The sequence below is a fragment of the Oncorhynchus mykiss genome, chromosome 28 (genome assembly GCF_057628025.1).
Source record: "Oncorhynchus mykiss isolate SJ-2025 chromosome 28, ASM5762802v1, whole genome shotgun sequence".
NCBI classification, from domain to species: domain Eukaryota; kingdom Metazoa; phylum Chordata; class Actinopteri; order Salmoniformes; family Salmonidae; genus Oncorhynchus; species Oncorhynchus mykiss.
The window spans coordinates 7653311-7671847 of record NC_143049.1 but is presented as its reverse complement, the minus strand read 5'-3'; the positions used below and the strand labels follow the sequence as shown (position 1 = coordinate 7671847).

Sequence of the window (18537 nt, the reverse complement as noted above, 5' to 3'; positions counted from 1 at the left end):
AAGATCTGGGGAAGGGTACCAAGAAATCGGGGTGGAAGGGAGGTGACCGAAAACCTGATGGTCGCTGACAGAGCTCCAGAGTTCCTCTGTGGAGATGGGATAACCTTCCAGAAGGACAACCATCTCTGCAGCACTCCACCAATCAGGCCTTTATGGTAGAGTGGCCAGATGAAAGCCACTCATCAGTAAAAGGCACAAGACAGCCCGCTTGGAGTTTGCCAAATGGCACCGAAAGGACTCGACCCATGATAAACAAGATTCTCTGGTCTGACTACAAAATGGGAAACCCAGCCGCGATCTGCCCAGTAACGCGAGCCTACCAGATAAGCTAAATGCCTTTTATGCTATGAGGCAAGCAACACTGAAGCATGCATGTTCCAGCTGCTCCAGATGTCTCTGTGATCACGCAGATGTCTGTGTGATCACGCAGATGTCTGTGTAATCACGCAGATGTCTGTGTGATCACGCAGATGTCTGTGTGATCATTATTCAGCATTGAAGGTCCCCAAGAACACAGTGGCCTCCATCAATCTTAAATGGAAGAAGTTTGGAACCACCAACACTCTTCCTAGTGCTGGCCCGGCCAAACTGAGTAATCAGGGGAGAAGGGCCTTGGTCAGGAAGGTGACCAAGAACCCGATGGTGACTCTGACAGAGCTCCAGAGTTCCTCTGTGGAGATGGGTGAACCTTCAAGAAGGACAACCATCTCTGCAGCACTCCACCAATCTGGTCTGATGAAACCAAGATTGAACTATTTGGTGTGAATGTTTTTCAGCGGCATGCATTGAGAGACTATTCAGGGTTGAGGCAAAGATGAATGGAGCAAAGTCAAGAGAGATCCTTGATGAAAACCTGCTCCAGAGCACTCAGGACCTCAGACTGGGGCAAAAGTTCACCTTCCAACATGACAACGACCCTAAGCACACAGCCAAGACAACGCAGGAGTGGCAAAGCCAGAGCCCGGACCCAATCGAACATTTCTGGAGAGAAGTCTGCAGTTTTGTATTAAGTAAATAGTTGTTAGTCATTATTTGAATAAATGTCTTAAGTAACTGCAAACTTTGACTGCGTTTTTCTCAAAATCACGCTCAGCACGTAACGGTGCGCAACTCACTTGATATTTGGAGTAGAGATATCATGTGGGTTTCATTAGACAGCTAACATTTGCCTCTTTTCAGCACTGTATAAAAATCCAAATGTGTTTTTAGGGTCAATGTGACTGATTTATGATAGAGCAAGTCACATACAGTATGTTAACATATATCACAAATTAACAGTTAACTTTCCCTCTCTATCTTGACAATCCTCACAGTTCACTCAGAGATGGTATGTAATGCTGGTTGATGGCACCTGCAGGCCTGTTTGAGGGACAACTGGACAGAACATATTAGAATTTTTGGACTTCAGCTGAGACCCTCCTCTTCCTCCTTTACACATCCTGTTAGGAAAGCTCCTTCTTTACACTTCCTGTTAGGCATGATGCTCTCAAGGGGTGTCTCTTCAATTATCTAATGTCGTGTGGTATTACCTGTAGATGACCCTTACAAGCTTTCAGATTGCTTGCTTGTGAATGGTTGTCCACATAATCAGGCTATTTACTTTATTCTCATGTAACAACATGGGTCTTTAAATACGGTCTCCCTTACAGAATTTAAATGATTCAACTGCCCCATGCTTTCAAATCAAAATCAAATGTATTTATATAGCCCTTCTTACATCAGCTGATATATCAAAGTGCTGTACAGAAACCCAGCCTAAAACCCCAAACAGCAAGCAATGCAGGCATAGAAGCACAGTGGCTAGGAAAAACAACCCTAGGTTGTGCAAAGGCCAAAACCTAGGAAGAAACCTAGAGAGAAACCAGGCAATGAGGGATGGCCGGGTGGAGATTATAACAGAACATGGCCAAGATGTTAAAATGTTCATAAATGACCAGCATGGTCAAAAAATAATAATCACTGTAGTTGTCGAGGGTGCAACAAGTCAGCACCTCAGGAGTAAATGTCAGTTGGCTTTTCATAGCCGATCATCTCTTTCTTTCTCTCCATGATATATTAGGGGAAGTTGTTTTGCTGTTGGCACCGATCCCATGCTGCCAAAATCAATTACTTTATCCCTCTCATACTAAACTTTGCTTGCTCTGGTTCAACTACCCTTTGATTAAATCCATTTAATTCAATGTATAAATTTTCTTCAAGTGTGACTTTTACTTATCAGACAGATGGCACTTGTATGGAGGAATGTGGGTGTGGGGGGGAAAGAGTGGATAGATGGGTTTAGTTGAAGAAACTCCCTTCTCTTGATAAGAAATGAAAGTTCATGTAATTGATACAAAATCAAATCTAATGTAATATTTTATAAGTTACAAGCGAAGACAAAATGAGATTTCAAGATGTTACTGTGTCTTCACACATCTATTCACTACTGGCCAAATGCATTCACCATCTACTTCAGCAAGCATTTCCATTTTTTTAGGCCCGTTTTAAAATTAAGGTAAAGCATTTTGGATGAAGTATAAAAACATGTGACAGGCTGTATTATTCTACTTATGGTACTATATACACAAGTTATTCAATATATTTTTAATCTGACAATAGTTGGAAGTTAGTATCATTAATCCTACATCAAGTCTCAAATGGCTGAATTGCGGTGTATTTACTGAATAACCCGTGTTGTGCAATTATTATTCACCAGATGGCAGTAATGAGAGAGGTCTATTAACCTTTCAAGTACTGAGCGAATGTCAAAATTCATGAAATTCCCTGAATGTTAAGCCCCCCAACTCCTGTCACTCACTCCATTAAATATCTTAAACATATACAGTTTGGCATGGGGCGCATGTCCATGATTTATAGACAATGACACTTAAATTATTGGTTGGAGAAATATTCTTTATTGTATCTCTTCAAAGTATAAGCCAATAATCCTGAAAAAAAGAGAATGTTGTATTGAATAGCGCAATCGGTTTGCCAACAATGCCGTACTTTGACAAAGTCGAGTGTTTGTTGTGCATAAAACAATGTAACGTGTTAACCATGTTTCTATCACGTATAAAGCTGTCCCTTTAAAAGTACATGGTCTAGCAATGTGAAATATATTATTATAATAAAGACCGAAGTGTTGGTAGAGTATAACCATATCATTTAACCTACCTCGTGTGTTTGTCAGAAGCGCCGCGCTAAATTACTTCCTTGTTGAAGTGGAAGTGTGCATTACGCTTGACGTAAATTAGTCTACGAATCATTGAAGAACATTTATCAGTTGACTGGAATAAACAAAGTGATGAATTATCCCGGGGGTGAATAACTTAATGAATGCGCATTGTGTGACTTAAAGAAGAAAGTATGGTACAAGTTATTGAAGTGTATGTTAATGTAAAACTGTAGTTTATGATGGTATATGTCCATGGGAAATTACGCATCTACGGTAGAAATGTGCTTTGGAGCTATCAAAATGGAACATTCCTAGCTGAAGGGAGTTCCTGGAAATAGCATTTAGGTACTCAGTTGTTGTTGTTTTGTTTGTTTTATGCCTTGGGGAAAGCAGGCTGAGTTTGAGTAATAGGCAATAGGAAATAGTTTATACTGAGAATATCTTTGATTTTTTTCAAGTCCTGATTGTTATTTTCTGTACAAAGTGTATTGGCCAATTAATCCTGCACACCTGTTAATATTGTAAATAAAAGCCTCTAAGAGAGGTGAGCACCAGAACATCCTGTCTCCTCACTGTCCGATCCACGGCTTTGGATTTTTCACCACACAGTTGAAGGTCTGGTCTGAATATTCCTTTTGATTGCACAAAAAATAAAGATTTAAGAGGCAAAGGCCTGAGGCTACAGCCCATTAACAAATGACTAGCCAGACCACCACACACACCTGTATCTGTGCCCCCACTTACTTACACACATACAATTCAAGAAAGAGCTAAGTCTGTGTTCACTTGGGGCTTGATTCAGAATTAGGATATTTACACCTTTCCAACACACTTCTCAGTAGTTGGTATTCAGACTTACCTTATGCGGGTGTGATTCCCTTGCATCCAGTAGGGGTTTCAGTACATTTATCTAAAGCAATCCCTTGAAATTTGGTGTACCTTTTAATTTGAATTTTCTCACCAGACTCACTGGAATATATGGAGAGAACGGTTCAGAATATTAATGAAAGAATGAAAGAAAGCCATGTAGACCTAAATACACTTATATTTTTGTCTCCTTTTTAGCACCACATGGATTTTAAAAGACTGATATTGTATGTTATTTACAGTTAGGCAACTATTTATGAATAATAATACAAAACTGGTTTGGACAGCCTTTACGTACACAATATATTGGTGAATAAAAATATACAGTGATTTGATTCATCCTGAAAGTTGCCTTATTCAATTGTTCAATCCAATGAATATTGGAAGGTGAAAAAAGTGCACAATAGGGGTTCAACAGTAGTCCTTTAAATCAACCCTAATAATCCTCTCTAATCATGGAACTGTGATGACTACGGTTCAAGTCCAGCAGTTATGAACCGTGCACCAGGCTCCAGGTTTAAACTGTTATGTATGGTCTGCATTCCATAATGATACAAATAGGCTGCATGTCCAACATTATTGCACAACTTGTAATAAATGAGCCTAATATGATCCACTAGCGCTAGCAATCCTCAGGAACAACAACATGAACGTGACAGATGAAAGAAAGCTAAACTAACTATGTCATGGAATGATGCAAAATGTAAGGAAACTAACACTAAAACAACAGTTGTAAATGTACGTGGGTATAACTGACTGTGGCTACCGATTGTGGCTAATATTTAACATGATACAAATTGTAAAAATAAAAAAAAAAGTGAAAAGTCTGACCATGTAAATAAAATATTATAGAAATCATAAATCAACTCAGTAGATTTGGCGCTATACTGTCATTTGTGCATGGCTACAGAAGCCTATAGCTTGGGGCTCCACATTTCATCCTTGCAAGTTATATTTGTCTCCAGCGATCATAAGATAAAATATATCTAAAACAATTGCCATTTATATTTAAAATCCCCTTAACAAAATAGCTTACTCAAATACCTTGCTCTTATCGATAGCTCTTAAACATTTGTAAATTACAGTACATGGAGAATAGTGTTATATCTATCTGAAAAAATAAAGTAGAAGTGACAAGTTGCTTGGCCTTATTCATTGTTTCATCGCGCGTAAGGTGGTGGAACTGTGAGGAAATTAAGTCTAGGTCAGAATATCTGTAGACTCCTCTGCCGTAACCTTAATTTCTTTGATCGCCACCCAAATCGAATAGCGGGTGAATAGCATGCTATTCTCCTGCTTAAGTTAATTGTCAGAATATGCAAAGAGACAAGTGCATAAAACGGGAATTCCATTCCATTTCCTTGCGCTTAACTCGGGTTGGAATTCCCCCCCTGATCTAGGATCACTGATCAGGTCCCTCAATGTGATCAGTAGATGCAGCTGCTGTTTCAGCACTGAGGACCGGACCCCTGAACAACTTCTCATTATAGGAAAGGTCACATGTCATAAGTTATTGTAGTGATGACACAATTGTCTTAATATTGAATTGTGTCTATTGATTAAAATTTATTTCAGGACATATCATTCTGATTCAGACTCTTCGCACCTGTTTCTTGGGCCAAAAATAACAAGTGTTTTTTTTTTTCATGCCCACGGCTATCCATATTATCCAAGGTATTGATAACCATAGAAATGTGTGCTTTCATGAATATAAACAAAGATTTTTGGCATTCTTATCAACATTTCAGAAAAAGGCTAATTTAATTAAGTTCAATTACATGTAATAGCTTTTAAAATCCTCTGGATCACAGTAGCGAGCTGTTAACCATTTTAACCATTTGAGACCTGGGGCCTGTTGCACAAAACTAGGATAAGGGATTAAGCCAGGATATCTTGGTGATCCTGGCTCAATTGATCCGTAATCCGGTTGCACTAAAGATGGATAGGGGGCAGGAGGATATGTTATGGTATAAATTACCATGGAGATTTATTCTGTGGAGCTAGCCTGCTCCAGACCAGGCTAAATTCCAGGATCTATTTAATCTCATCCCTAATGTCAGTCAGCAGTCACCACAAATGGAAACCAATAGTTATTTCACTGCTCACTATACATTGTTATCACATATAACTAGACCCACTGTTATTTAAACGTTTGTGATCATTAATTTCAATGATTTTGGATAAAAAATGATTTTTAGATGATGTTGCTATCATTAGATAATTTACAGTTTCCCATAGACTATAAGGCTATATATAAAATGCTAGAATATTAGGGCCACAGAGGGGAAAAAAACACAAGTCATAATATTGTAACCAGTTGTTTTAAAGGAGGACAGTTGTTAAAATGACAGATGTGGGGCATTTCGTGAAATTGTACTTCAGTATGGTTTCATAAACAAAGACATGCTGATGTGCCAGAATATTAAGTATCACATTGTCATAAGTATCAAAACTGTAAAAACAATATGTAGCTTTTCTGCAGAACCAGCCTCATAAATTTATGACTTTATCCTTTTTCTTCAGTGTGGCCCTAGTACTCTGTCATATAAACAAATACACATTCCATATGAATATAAAAACACAATGTGTAACATTATGTTCCTTTATTGAATAAGGACAAAACAAAGCAGGTAAACCATCAGCTCCTTTCAAAACTGAAGTCACAGTGACTCTACAAGATGGAAAGCACAGAATCTAAGCATATTATACAAAATGATACATATACAGACCTTTGAATGTGTATAACACACCCTGCATGTCTGCACACTAAAATAAATGCAGGACAAATCCATACACATCAACTGAACAGACAAATGAATGGATGCAGTAGCCTCCCTGCAGCCTTGTATTACACACAGTATACCGCACAAACATCATAAGAGGCCAAATTCGTCAAAAAACGAACCCAAAAAAACCCAAATTCCTCTGCCACCGCAGGACATATTTAACCAAAATTGAAAGCACACATACTAACTAAAATAATTCAACACATATTGGTCCCTCAGCAGCCGACCACTGTCGTCATCAGGGAAGATTGCCGGATTGTCCCAGTCCATGGCTGGTGGCACTCTGGGGGCCCTCTCCTTCCTCAGGCAGGCCACATTGTGAAGGACAGCACAAGCCACAGTAATATCACATGCCCTAACAGGGCTGACCCTTAATTTGTGAAGGCAGTGAAAGCGTGCCTTCAGGAGGCCAAAGGTCATTTCAACTCTGGCCCTGGTCCTGGCATGGGCATGGTTGTAGGCCTGCTGTGCTTCCTGGGGGTCTGTGAAAGGTGTCAGGAGAAAAGGCTGGCAGCCATACCCCCTGTCTCCCAGCAACACACCAGAGAATTCACCTGTCAACACAAAATCTCATCATTACTACCTCATAAACACAGTGATATTCTTGACACAGCCATGATGGTTATAAATAGGGGTTGTGTGGCTTACCTTGTGATAGGCACTGATAGATTTCAGAGGCCCGAAAGATTCTGGAGTCATGGACTGAGCCAGGCCATTTTGCCACAACATTGCTGATCACACAGTCAGCATTGCAGACCATCTGAAATCATAAGATGAGGAATATTACACCAATCAATGCACATCACTGGCAATGCAGAGTGTTCGTCAATGGACAATATCAAAAAGTTATGTTCACCTGAACATTAATGCTGTGAAAGGATTTCCTATTCACAAAATCGGCCTCATGGGCACCTGAGGGGGCTTTTATCCTTATGTGTGTGCAGTCCACTGCACCAATGACATTGGGGAAACCTGTCACACAAAGTAATGAGTATCCTACTATGTGTTAACAGTTGTCCTGTAATTTGTAGATCCTCTTACCTGCAATCCTATAGAACTCCTCTTTGATGTCACAGAGTCTTCTGTGGCCAGGGAAGGAGATGAAGACATCTGCTAATGCTTTGATAGCCAGACACACACTCCTTATTGTGCGGCAAATTGTGGCCTTGTTCAGCTGTTCTGCATCCCCCACTGAGTACAGGAAGGCTCCACTAGCAAAAAAGCGCAAGGCCACACAAACCATTTGCTCCACACTCAGTGCATGGCTCCGTGCAGTGCGGTGCTTAATCCTGGGACCCAGTAGTCTGCATAGATACCTGATACCATCTGCAGAAAACCTGTATCTTTCATATAGATGGTCATCAGGGAAGGCCAGTGGGTCCAACCGGTCCCTGAAGACCCTTTCTCACCTGAAGGCTCTCCTCAGCACAAGTGCTTCTTCATCCACCACATCTCGCACGAATGGGCATGCCATTGTCAGAGCAGAAAGGAACACACAATTTTGGGCCTTCATATAGGCTAGTGGCCACACCTGGTGCTGGGGGGGGTGGGCAAAAGAGGGCGATGCCTTATAACGATGACTTGGTTGTACTGATTGCTGGGAAAATAAAAAAAACCTTAGAAAGATGCCACCGTCCTGTGTGCTCACAATAAGAGCGCATATGTCATGGCTCACTTGACTTTACGAGAATATACCTAATTTTTATTTTGAGCTGTGTCATCTTCTTGGAGCTGGGGGAGGAAAGAAAAATAATGATTAATACATTTGTGTTACAGTTAGCATACAGTGTACATTGAAGGCATATCTCACCTCCCTCTCAAGTTTTTTTATTTCAAGGTCCAGTTTCCTAATTGTCCTCTTTTTTATTTCGAACTCCAGTGCAAGATTTTCCATCTTTTTCTTCTTGTACTGAATGTCTATGTCTGCCAGTTCTATTTGGCACCGGAGGTGGTTGCCATACAACTTTCTGATAGCTTGTGAGCTCTGTGAACACAATACAATTAGCGCAGCTGGAATTTGGCAGGATGTGGTGTCCTTTTATTAATACGCACTATGTTGCCAGGCTGGTTTTCCCACTGTATAGCATCTGGGTCCTGTAAAAGAAATTAGATTTTTTGATTTTGATGAGGACTCCTCACCATTGTAGAGTAAATAGTACTTTCACAGTCTTAACATGATACCTCATGCCTTCTGGAATCCAGAGAGATGGTCTCCTCCTCATCATCGTCTCCATCATGTGCTGTTGCTGCTGCACTGGGGCCTTCACCCTATCACATTTAATCGGATTCATATTGAAGCTAGTAGACAAGACATGCCAGGCCTACAGTATGCCTTTGATGGAGTACTCACTGGATCAGCATCGTCTGGTGCTTGTGCTGGTGGCTCTAACAGGAACACAGTGCTGCCAGACACTGCAAGGCAATAGGTAAACCAAAGTCAGACAGTCCAAATTGATTCAATATGAATGTGGTTGTATCCCATGTAGAGATGGAAGGACATACCTTGAATGAAGCGGGTGGCATCTTGGGAGGAACCTATGCTCGTCTCTTTCCCCCCAGGGATCCCCTCTAAGACGGGCCTGCCTTTATTTAGCTCCAAGGCCATGTCCTCTGCTGGGGTAAGGTCAGCCTTTGGTGACCCACCACCCGTGCCTTGTCTGTGGGTATTCTTTTTCACTGCTAAAACAGTACAGACAATGTGTGAGCAGGCACCTTCTGGGTACAATATATGCTTGTGCTTTGTTAAATATTAGTCAGGGACCATACCATTCTGCAGAATGTTCTTGTATTTGATTTTGACCTGCTGCCATGTCCGTTTTGGCCCGTTCATGTTTAATCTACACACACACACACACACACACACACACACACACACACACACACACACACACACACACACACACACACACACACACACACACACACACTTAATGGAGTCACACTGCAAAAAATTACTTGGTATTTTTGTCTTGTTTTCAGTAAAAATATCAAATTTTATCATAGCTTTATACAGTGTGATGGAGTTACTTTACACAATTTCACTCATATCTGCAGTGCATTTCAATAAAAAAAATTAACCGTTTCATAATTACAGTACAACTGCATTTTTGGAGATGTGAATTAAATATTTGAATTGTAATTGTGATGTTTCAGCGGAGCGGTGAGTGTGTAATTGTGCACTACTTACGCATTCAGGCGGTCTGCAATACTTTGCCACGCTTTTTCTCTTTGCTTTATCACTGTGGCGGTGTTGCCTTTCTTCTTAATTATATCTTTTACCTCCTCGTATGCCTCCATGAGGATTTGTGCTTCCGACGGGGAAAAGTACGCGGCTCTAGTTGCCATGGTAAATCAATTAATCTGTGATCTGTGGCGGGGATTGGTTTCACCTGGCTTAATGAATCCGTGTCTGCTCATCCTGGCTTGGTCTTTGTGCAACCAATTAAGCCTGGACGCACATGTTTTGGCTTCATTGAGCTCAGCTGAGTCATTTATCCCGGATGTCTTAATTCTACTTTTGTGCAACAGGCCCCTGAACATAGAACCTTGAAATGACAGATGATATGTGTAAATAAACACAAACACACTGCATAAAAAATAGAGGTAGACAGACTTTTGTATCCCACTTTTTACATAGATTGACTTTTTTTTTAAATCTGAAAGTGTTATTGAATATGACAACTTGAGAAATTACAGTTCAACAATTGATCTTAAAAATGGTCTTTATTAAAAACCAAATTTGCATAGAGGGGGTCAATCCCTAATCATTCCCTAAAACCTATGCACTTGTGGCGATCTGAGATTATTTGACAGGTGTAATCAATCTGATAATAACTCCCACCCTATGTTGAAGTTAAATCTCCAATCAAAACTCCAAAAGTGCATAGGGTGTACACCCTAGGGGTGATTAGAAAAGTGATCGAGTTGCCTATTTCAATTTCCTGAGTTTGGCATGCTAACTTCTTAATACATTCTGCATTTTAGCTAACATGAGTATTTGTATCTTTCTGTCACACTTACACAGTCTAATCCTTTATTTGTGCTGCCAACCTACACTGTATACACCTCCCCTAAACCCTGGAATATTATAGGAGGGGGGGTACTTCCAGGTATGAACAAAATGAAAAACTTAAACCTAAAAATGTAATACATGTTGTTTGTATTTATTTTATGTTATTCCATGTCCAATTTTGACACAATAAATGAGAAAACAAGTCGATTTTAGTTTGTAAAATTCAGAAACGAAAGACGAAAAACGGCAATTTCGTTTTTCCACGCCCCGTTTTGACTCGGCGTTGACGCAAGTGAGAGGTTGGCTTTCATTCATCTGGAGCAACAACATGGCGGCAACCTGATAGCAGCTGCATCAAAAATAGCAAACCTCACATATTTGTGCAAACAGACACAAATAAAAAAAATACAGAGGAAGACTACATAACTAACAGGACATCCATCGACTTCGATTCAGTCTGAATGTCAAGGTGAGACTTGTTTACCAAAAGGCCAACGTTTAGCTAACCTACCATCTGTATTTAACGTTAGCCGTTAACTACTGTAGCTTTTTGCAGTTTGTAAACACTGTAGGGATGACGTAGCTAACTTACTGTTACTGTACTCGTCTTGTTTGTTAGTAACTTTATCTGATTCTGAGCATAGCCTACAAAACTAACTAAACACCGATTACTTATCCGAGTTAAATGGCTAACGTTATCTAGCACGTCGTTAGCTAGCTACAGAAATGCTAGTTGAATGAAAGTGTAACGTTACATTTGTGCTGGGGTTCGGAACGATAGGAGTTGAGGTGTTAAAAGCATGTTACCCGGTGTAGTCACACCGAAACTATCTGTTTGGAAAACTACCCTCGTCAGTTGAGGAAGGCAACTATGGTACTGTACTGAAACAAACAGCAAAATACCCGAGGCTAGTTAACGTTCACTAGTTAGCTAGCTCAAGCCAACACATAAACATGAGCAGATTTTTTTTTGGAACACAAAATAAGCATGCGCATATTTTTGGGTTGCAAGCTTTTCTATGTACGACACGCGTTTACTGAGTCGTGCGACAGCTAGTTGTCTGAGAAGAACATTTCATAAAAGATTTTCCTTGTTTGCTTGCGTTCTGAAACGCTGATCTTATGATTTAGTATTTTGACAGCAGACCGGGCAGAAGTAGCGTAAAACGCATAGCCAGCCAGTCTTGTGGACCTATCCTGTAGCAGTCACTCGCTTTCTACAAAATGAACATTAGGCTAATATCCCACCTGATTGCTGAGAGATTTGACTGTTGATGTCGTTATTCACCCACAGGTTCCCTGGAACATAATCCTGAGTTGCCAGTTGAGAAAGGCTAGTGGACTCACTAGAAGAGCTGACAAGAAATATAGGATTCAGAGCAGTAATAACGATACTAAAGACTGAAAGGACTCATTTTGGTTTGAGTATTTAGCTATTGCATCTGGACTTAGATCAAGGCAAACCGATGGTGCCCTCTCTGAAGTAGAGACCATGGATCGCTACCAGGACCTATGGCCGAAGTACAGGGCTTGGGTTTGAAACGGGACCATTTACCTCTCCCCCTGCCTGTCACCATCCCATATCAGATCACAGATGGAGGTGACATGGAGCTAAGCAGTGAAATGTAATCTCGGCCAGAGATCCCGCTCTCTGCTCAGTAGCACCTGTCACAGCCTGAACTCTCCACAAATATTTTCATCCTGGACCTTGAACTCATTCGGTCTTAGGTAACTGCCCTACACCTCTCTGGTAACTGTTACAGCTAGCCTACAGTTTCCCACAAACCAAAACTAACCCCTTCATGTTTACAGACCTACTCTATCCCAACGTCAACAGTTTCTCTCAATGCCCAGACCTGGCCACACCTCCTCCCATGTCCCTTGATTTTTTTCTAATTGAACTGTATCCCTGAGCCACCACGACACACAGCCAGGCCAAAGGCTTGAGGTCACAGTGCAGTTGCATTGGACTGTCTGGAGCACACTGCAGTGACTAAGCTCTAACTAAGTTGATTTAAACATGAGTGACGGGGAGCTGCAGCACCTGGACTATCTGACTGAGAATGAGCTGATGGGCATGGACACGTTCATTCACCGCATCGACTCAACCGAGGTGATCTACCAGCCACGCAGGAAGAGGGCCAAGCTGATTGGGAAGTACCTGATGGGAGACCTGCTGGGGGAGGGCTCCTACGGTAAGGTGAAGGAGATGCTGGACTCTGACACACTGTGTCGCAGGGCCGTCAAGATCCTCAAGAAGAAGAAGCTGAGGCGGATCCCCAACGGAGAGGCTAATGTGAAGAAGTAAGTTTTGGGGATGGGAGTTTGTGTGGTGGTGGATTTTTCTTTCATTTTTGTCTCTCCCTATCTTTCTTTTTGCTCTTCTTCCCTCTGGTTTACACTCTTGGTCATGCATTGTCAAGCACAAGTATTTATTAACTATTATAAACTGGCTGATTTGAGCCCTGAGTGCTGATTGGCTAACAGCCATGGTATATCAGACCGTATACCACGGGTATGACAAAACATTTATTTTTACTGCTCTAAATGTGTTGGTAACCAGTTAATAATAGGAATACGGCTCCTTGGGTCTGTGATAGATGGCCAATATACCACAGCTAAGGGCCGTGTCCAGGCACTCCTTATTGCGTCGTGCGTAAGAACAGCCCTTTGCCATGGTATATTGGCCATATACCACACCCCCTTAGTCCTTATTGCTTAAATGTCACTGCTATAGGATGATTGCTTGGGTAACGCTTAATATTGTGCCTCTGTGATTATCATTAGCATGTGCATAGTCTATTACTGTGTTCACGCCTACAGTGTCTCAATAACTGTTTTCTCTACATGTCTAAAGTGCACAACAACACTTTGGATCTTCATTTGCATTTCGCTCTCCTATTCAAATGAGTCCCTTTCCCTACATGGCGGCACCATAGAGCACCTAGAGATTTTGAGAAAATACCCTCGGCCAGACCTTTTTCGGTAATGTGAATTTGTCACATCTAGACCACTACCTCCGGAGGTCGAGCACTACACTCGCCTGACAGTTGCCCCCTCCAAGCAGGTCAGTATAAACAGAATTGTCTCGTTGAGCCCAACACTCATAGCCGAGTGACGTTTTTGAAACCGCCGAAATGTATAGGCATTTTCCTTATATTATACTCATTTTTTGTTTTTGTTTTTTTACAGGAAAAGACGGTTATTCTGAAATTGTCGCCGTATGTTTAAAGCAGGGATGTGTAACTGCCGGGCCTGCCCCCCCTTTTGTAGGCCCACTGAGGTATAACAACTGTTAAATCCCTGTGGATTGATGAGTAATTGAAAAATGTTACGGTTGAGGGATGAGGCAAATAAGTCTGGCTGCACAACCGATTGGCAAATGTTATGCAAATTGAGAAATCATGTGACTAAACTAAGTAAAAAGAAGAAGCTATACTATGAAACAAAGATAAATTATATAAGAATGATAGTAAAACGCTTTGGAACACCTTAAATGAAATCTTGGGCAAATGGCAAACTCGGCTCCTTCGTTCATTGAATCAGATGTCTCATTCATCACAAAACCCACTGATATTGCCAACTACTTCAATATTGTTTTAGGGCTGACCCCATTTCGTCGACTGGTTTGATTGTTTGGTCTACAGGCTGTTGGTCGACCTAGACTTCTTTAGTAGCAATAATTATTTATATATATCACACACAGTGGGCTCAAATTATTGGCACCCCTGACTGGCAATGCACAAACAATACTTTAAAAAATATAAACAATATAATTATAGACAGACTCAAAATACCAACATTTGAGAAATACTGTACTTTATTAATGTTTCAATGGAACCAACCAAAATCATAATTTAATACAAAGTACATTTCACTAAAATCAAGGTTTCATAATGATTGGCTCTCCTCATTTAGTACTTAGTGCAACCACCTCTGGCAAGGATAACAGCATGGAGTCTTTTCCTGTGATGTTTGACAAGGTTAAGGAACACATTTGGAGGGATTTTTGGACCATTCCTCTATGCAGATCCTTTCAAGATCCTTCATTCTTGGGTTTGCGCTTATCATCTGCCCTCTTCAACTCAGCCCACAGGTTATTGATTGGATTGAGGTTTGGCGACGGAGATGGCCTTGGCACAACATTGATTTTGTTGTCACAGAACCATTTCTGTGTGCATCTTGAGGTATGTTTTGGGTCATTGTCTAGTTGGAAAGTCCACCTATGGCCAAGGCCCAGCCTTCTGGCAGAGGTAACCAGATTGTCAGCCAAAATTGCCTGATACTTGGTGGAATTCATTGATGGCACAATCTTAACCAGTGCCCCTGGACCTCTATAATTAAAACAGCCCCAAAACATCACTGACCCACCACCATATTTCACCATGGGTATGAGGTGCCTCTTCCTTGTAGGCATCTCTGTTTCGATGCCAAATGTGCCAATGCTGTATCTAACCAAAACGTTCAATTTTGGTCTCATCTGACCGAGCACCTTCTTCCAGTCATAATTTAAATGACGTTTGGCAAACTACAAGCGCTGGCGTCTGTGTCTTGTGTTCAGAAAGGGCTTTCTTCTGGTAACACTTCCAGCCTGTGGTTTGAAAGCTGGTGACCCCAAGACGCCACCAAGGCCTGCAATTCTTTCACTGTGATTCTTGGGGATTTTGTTGCTTCTCTCACCATCCTCCTCCCTTCCTGGTGGGCAAATGCGTCCTTTAGCTGTGAGGTTTTCAACTGTTCCATATCTTTAGAATTTTTAAATAATTGCCCTGACAGTGCTCAGTGGTCTATTCAGTCGTTTTGTGAATCTTCTTCTAGCCATTACCAGATTTATAAAGGTCAACGACCATCTCTCTCTTTTGAACTGTCAGTTCTTTTGTTTTCTTCATGGTGTTGGATGACAAAGGGATATTGCATGCATGTTACCTCATTTTTTTTTTATGCCTGAGTAAAACAGGAAGTGATGTAATGGCTCAATATAGTTGCTTAAGAGTTAGTTAAACTTATTTAAGTGGAATTTAATTCCTGGCTTAATTATGGTAGATGTTATTTATAGTCATCTTTATGGGTGCCATTAATTGTGAAACTCTGATTTGGAGGACGTAGATTTTTAATAAAACACATATGGAATCATGTAGAAACCAAAAAAGTGTTAAACAAATGAAATTATATTTGAGATTCTTAAAAGTAATCACCCTTTGTCTTGACAGCTTTGCACACTTGGCATTCTCTCAACCAGCTTCATGGGGAATGCTTTTCCAACAGTCTTGAAGGAGTTCCCACATATGCTGAGCACTTGTTGGCTGCCTTTCCTTCACTCTCTGGTCCAACTCATCCCAAACCATCTCAATTGGGTTGAGGTCGGGTGATTGTGGAGGCCAGCTCATCTGATGCAGCACTCCATCACTCTCCTTCTTGGTCAAATAGCCCTTACACAGCCTGGAGGTGTTTTGGGTCATTGTCCAGTTTAAAAACAAATGATAGTTCCACTAAGATCAAACTAGATGGGATGTCGTATCGCTGCAGAATGGCGTCCTTTTATTTTTGATTTTTTTTGTTGTTGCAGCAATTCCACCATGAAGGCCTGACTCACAGTCTCTTCTGAACAGTTGATGTTGAGATGTGTCTTGAACTCTGAAGCATTTATTTGGGCTTTAACTTTAATGAACTTATCCTCTGTAGCAGAGGTAACTCTGGGTCTTCCTTTCCTGTGGCGTTGCTCATGAGAGCCAGTTACATCATAGCGCTTGATGGTTTTTACAACTGCACTTGAAGAAACGTTCAAAATTCTTGAAATTATCAGATTTTGACTGATCTTCATGTCTTAAAGTAATGTAATGATGGACTGTTGTTTCTCTTTGCTTATTTGAGCTGTTCTTGCCATAATATGGACTTGGTCTTTTACCAAATAGGGTTATCTTCTGTATACCACCCCTTCCTTGTCACAATACAACTGATTGTCTGAAACGCATTAAGAAATTCCACAAATTAACTTTTAACAAGGCACACCTGTTAATTGAAATGCATTCCAGGTGTCTACCTCATGAAGCTGGTTGACATATACACATTTTCTTTGGTTACTACATGATTCCATATGTGTTGTTTCATAGTTTTGATGTCTTTTTACTATTATTATACAATGTAAAAATAAAGAAACCCTTGAACGGGTAGGTGTGAACTTTTGACTGGTGCATGTGTGTGCATACAGTTAAAGTTTACATACTTAGGTTAGTCATTATAACTTTTTTCAACCACTCCACAAATTTCTTGTTAACAAACTATAGTTTTGACAAGTCGGTTAGGACATCTACTTTGTGCATGACAAGTCATTTTTCCATCAATTGTTTACAGACATTATATTTCACTTATTCACTGTATCACAATTCCAGTGCGTCAGAAGTTTATATACACTATATGCCTTTAAACAGCTTGGAAAATTCCAAAAAATGTCATGGCTTTAGAAGCTTCTGATAGGCTAATTGACATCATTTGAGTCAATTGGAGGTGTACCTGTGGATGTATTTCAAGGCTTACCTTCAAATTCAGTGCCTCTTTGCTTGACATGGGAAAATCAAAAGAAATCAGCCAAAATTTCAAAAAATAAATTGTAGACCTCCACAAGTCTGGTTCATCCTTGGGAGCAATTTCCAAAAGACTGAAGGTGCCACGTTCATCTGTACAAACAATAGTACGCAAGTATAAACACCATGGGACCACGCAGCTGTCATACTGCTGAGGAAGAAGACGTGTTCTGTCTCCTAGAGATGTATGTACTTTGGTGCGAAAAGTGCAAATCAATCCCAGAACAACAGCAAAGGACCATGTGAAGATGCTGGAGGAAACAAGTAAAGTATCTATATCCACAGTAAAACGAATCCTATATCGACATAACCTGAAAGGCCACTCAGCATGAAAGAGGCCACTGCTCCAAAACCGGCATTAAAAAAAGCCATTATACGGTTTGCAACTGCACATGGGGACATAGATCATTATCTTTGGAGAAATGTCCTCTGGTCTGATTAAACAAAAATAGAACTGCTTGGCCATAATGACCATTTGTTATGTTTGGCGGAAAAAGGGGGAGGCTTGGAAGCCGAAGAACACCATCCCAACTGTGAAGCACGGGGATGGCAGCATCATGTTGTGGGGATGGCAGCATCATGTTGTGGGGGTGCTTTGCTGCAGGAGGGACTGGTGGACTTCACAAAATAGATGGTGTCATGATGAAGTAAAATTGTGTGGGTATATTGAAGCAACATCTCAAGACATCAGTCAGGAAGTTAAAGCTTGGTCGCAAATGGGTCTTCCAAACGAACAATGACCCCAAGCATGCTTCCAAAGTTGTGGCAAAATGGCTTAAGGACAACAAAGTCAAGGTATTGGAGTGGCCATCACAAAGCTCTGACCTCAGCCCTTAGAACATTTGTGGGCAGAACTGAAAAAGCGTGTGCGAGCAAGGAGGCCTACACACCTGACTCAGTTACACCAGCTCTGTCAGGAGGAATGGGCCAAAATGTACCTAATGTATTGTGGCAAGCTTGTGGAAGGCTACCCAAAACGTTTTACCCAAGTTAAACAATTTTAAAGGCAATGCTATCAAATACTAATGGAGTGTGTGTGACCCACAGGGAATGTGATGAAAGAAATAAAAGCTGAAACAACTAATTCTCTCTACTATTATTCTGACATTTCAAGTTCTATAAATTAGTGGTGATCCT

The 18537-nt window shown here is 40.8% G+C and overlaps 1 protein-coding gene and 2 long non-coding RNA genes across 8 annotated transcripts in view; 1 reads left to right on the top strand and 2 right to left on the bottom strand.

Moving 5' to 3' along the window:
* Positions 1 to 6609: 6609 nt before the first annotated feature.
* On the bottom strand, positions 6610 to 8318 carry LOC149970700 (uncharacterized). The gene is made up of 2 exons (XR_016492924.1): positions 7456 to 8318; positions 6610 to 7361 (listed from the first exon to the last, which is right to left on the bottom strand). It is a non-coding gene; the product is annotated as an uncharacterized LOC149970700 (long non-coding RNA).
* A 188-nt stretch (positions 8319 to 8506) lies between these two features.
* On the bottom strand, positions 8507 to 11105 carry LOC149970699 (uncharacterized). The gene is made up of 6 exons (XR_016492923.1): positions 9574 to 11105; positions 9310 to 9486; positions 9158 to 9219; positions 8989 to 9075; positions 8860 to 8901; positions 8507 to 8791 (listed from the first exon to the last, which is right to left on the bottom strand). It is a non-coding gene; the product is annotated as an uncharacterized LOC149970699 (long non-coding RNA).
* LOC110508403 (serine/threonine-protein kinase STK11) overlaps positions 11084 to 18537 on the top strand; it is a 47246-nt gene continuing 39792 nt past the window's right edge. For all 6 annotated transcript variants that reach the window (XR_016492922.1, XR_016492920.1, XR_016492921.1 and 3 more), the window contains exons 1-2: positions 11084 to 11288; positions 12114 to 13123. Coding sequence is in view for 3 of the 6 variants with exons in the window: in XM_021588914.3 (XP_021444589.2) it covers positions 12840 to 13123 (284 nt within the window). In the remaining 3 variants the exon portion in view is untranslated. The remainder of the gene's footprint in view (positions 11289 to 12113; positions 13124 to 18537) is intronic.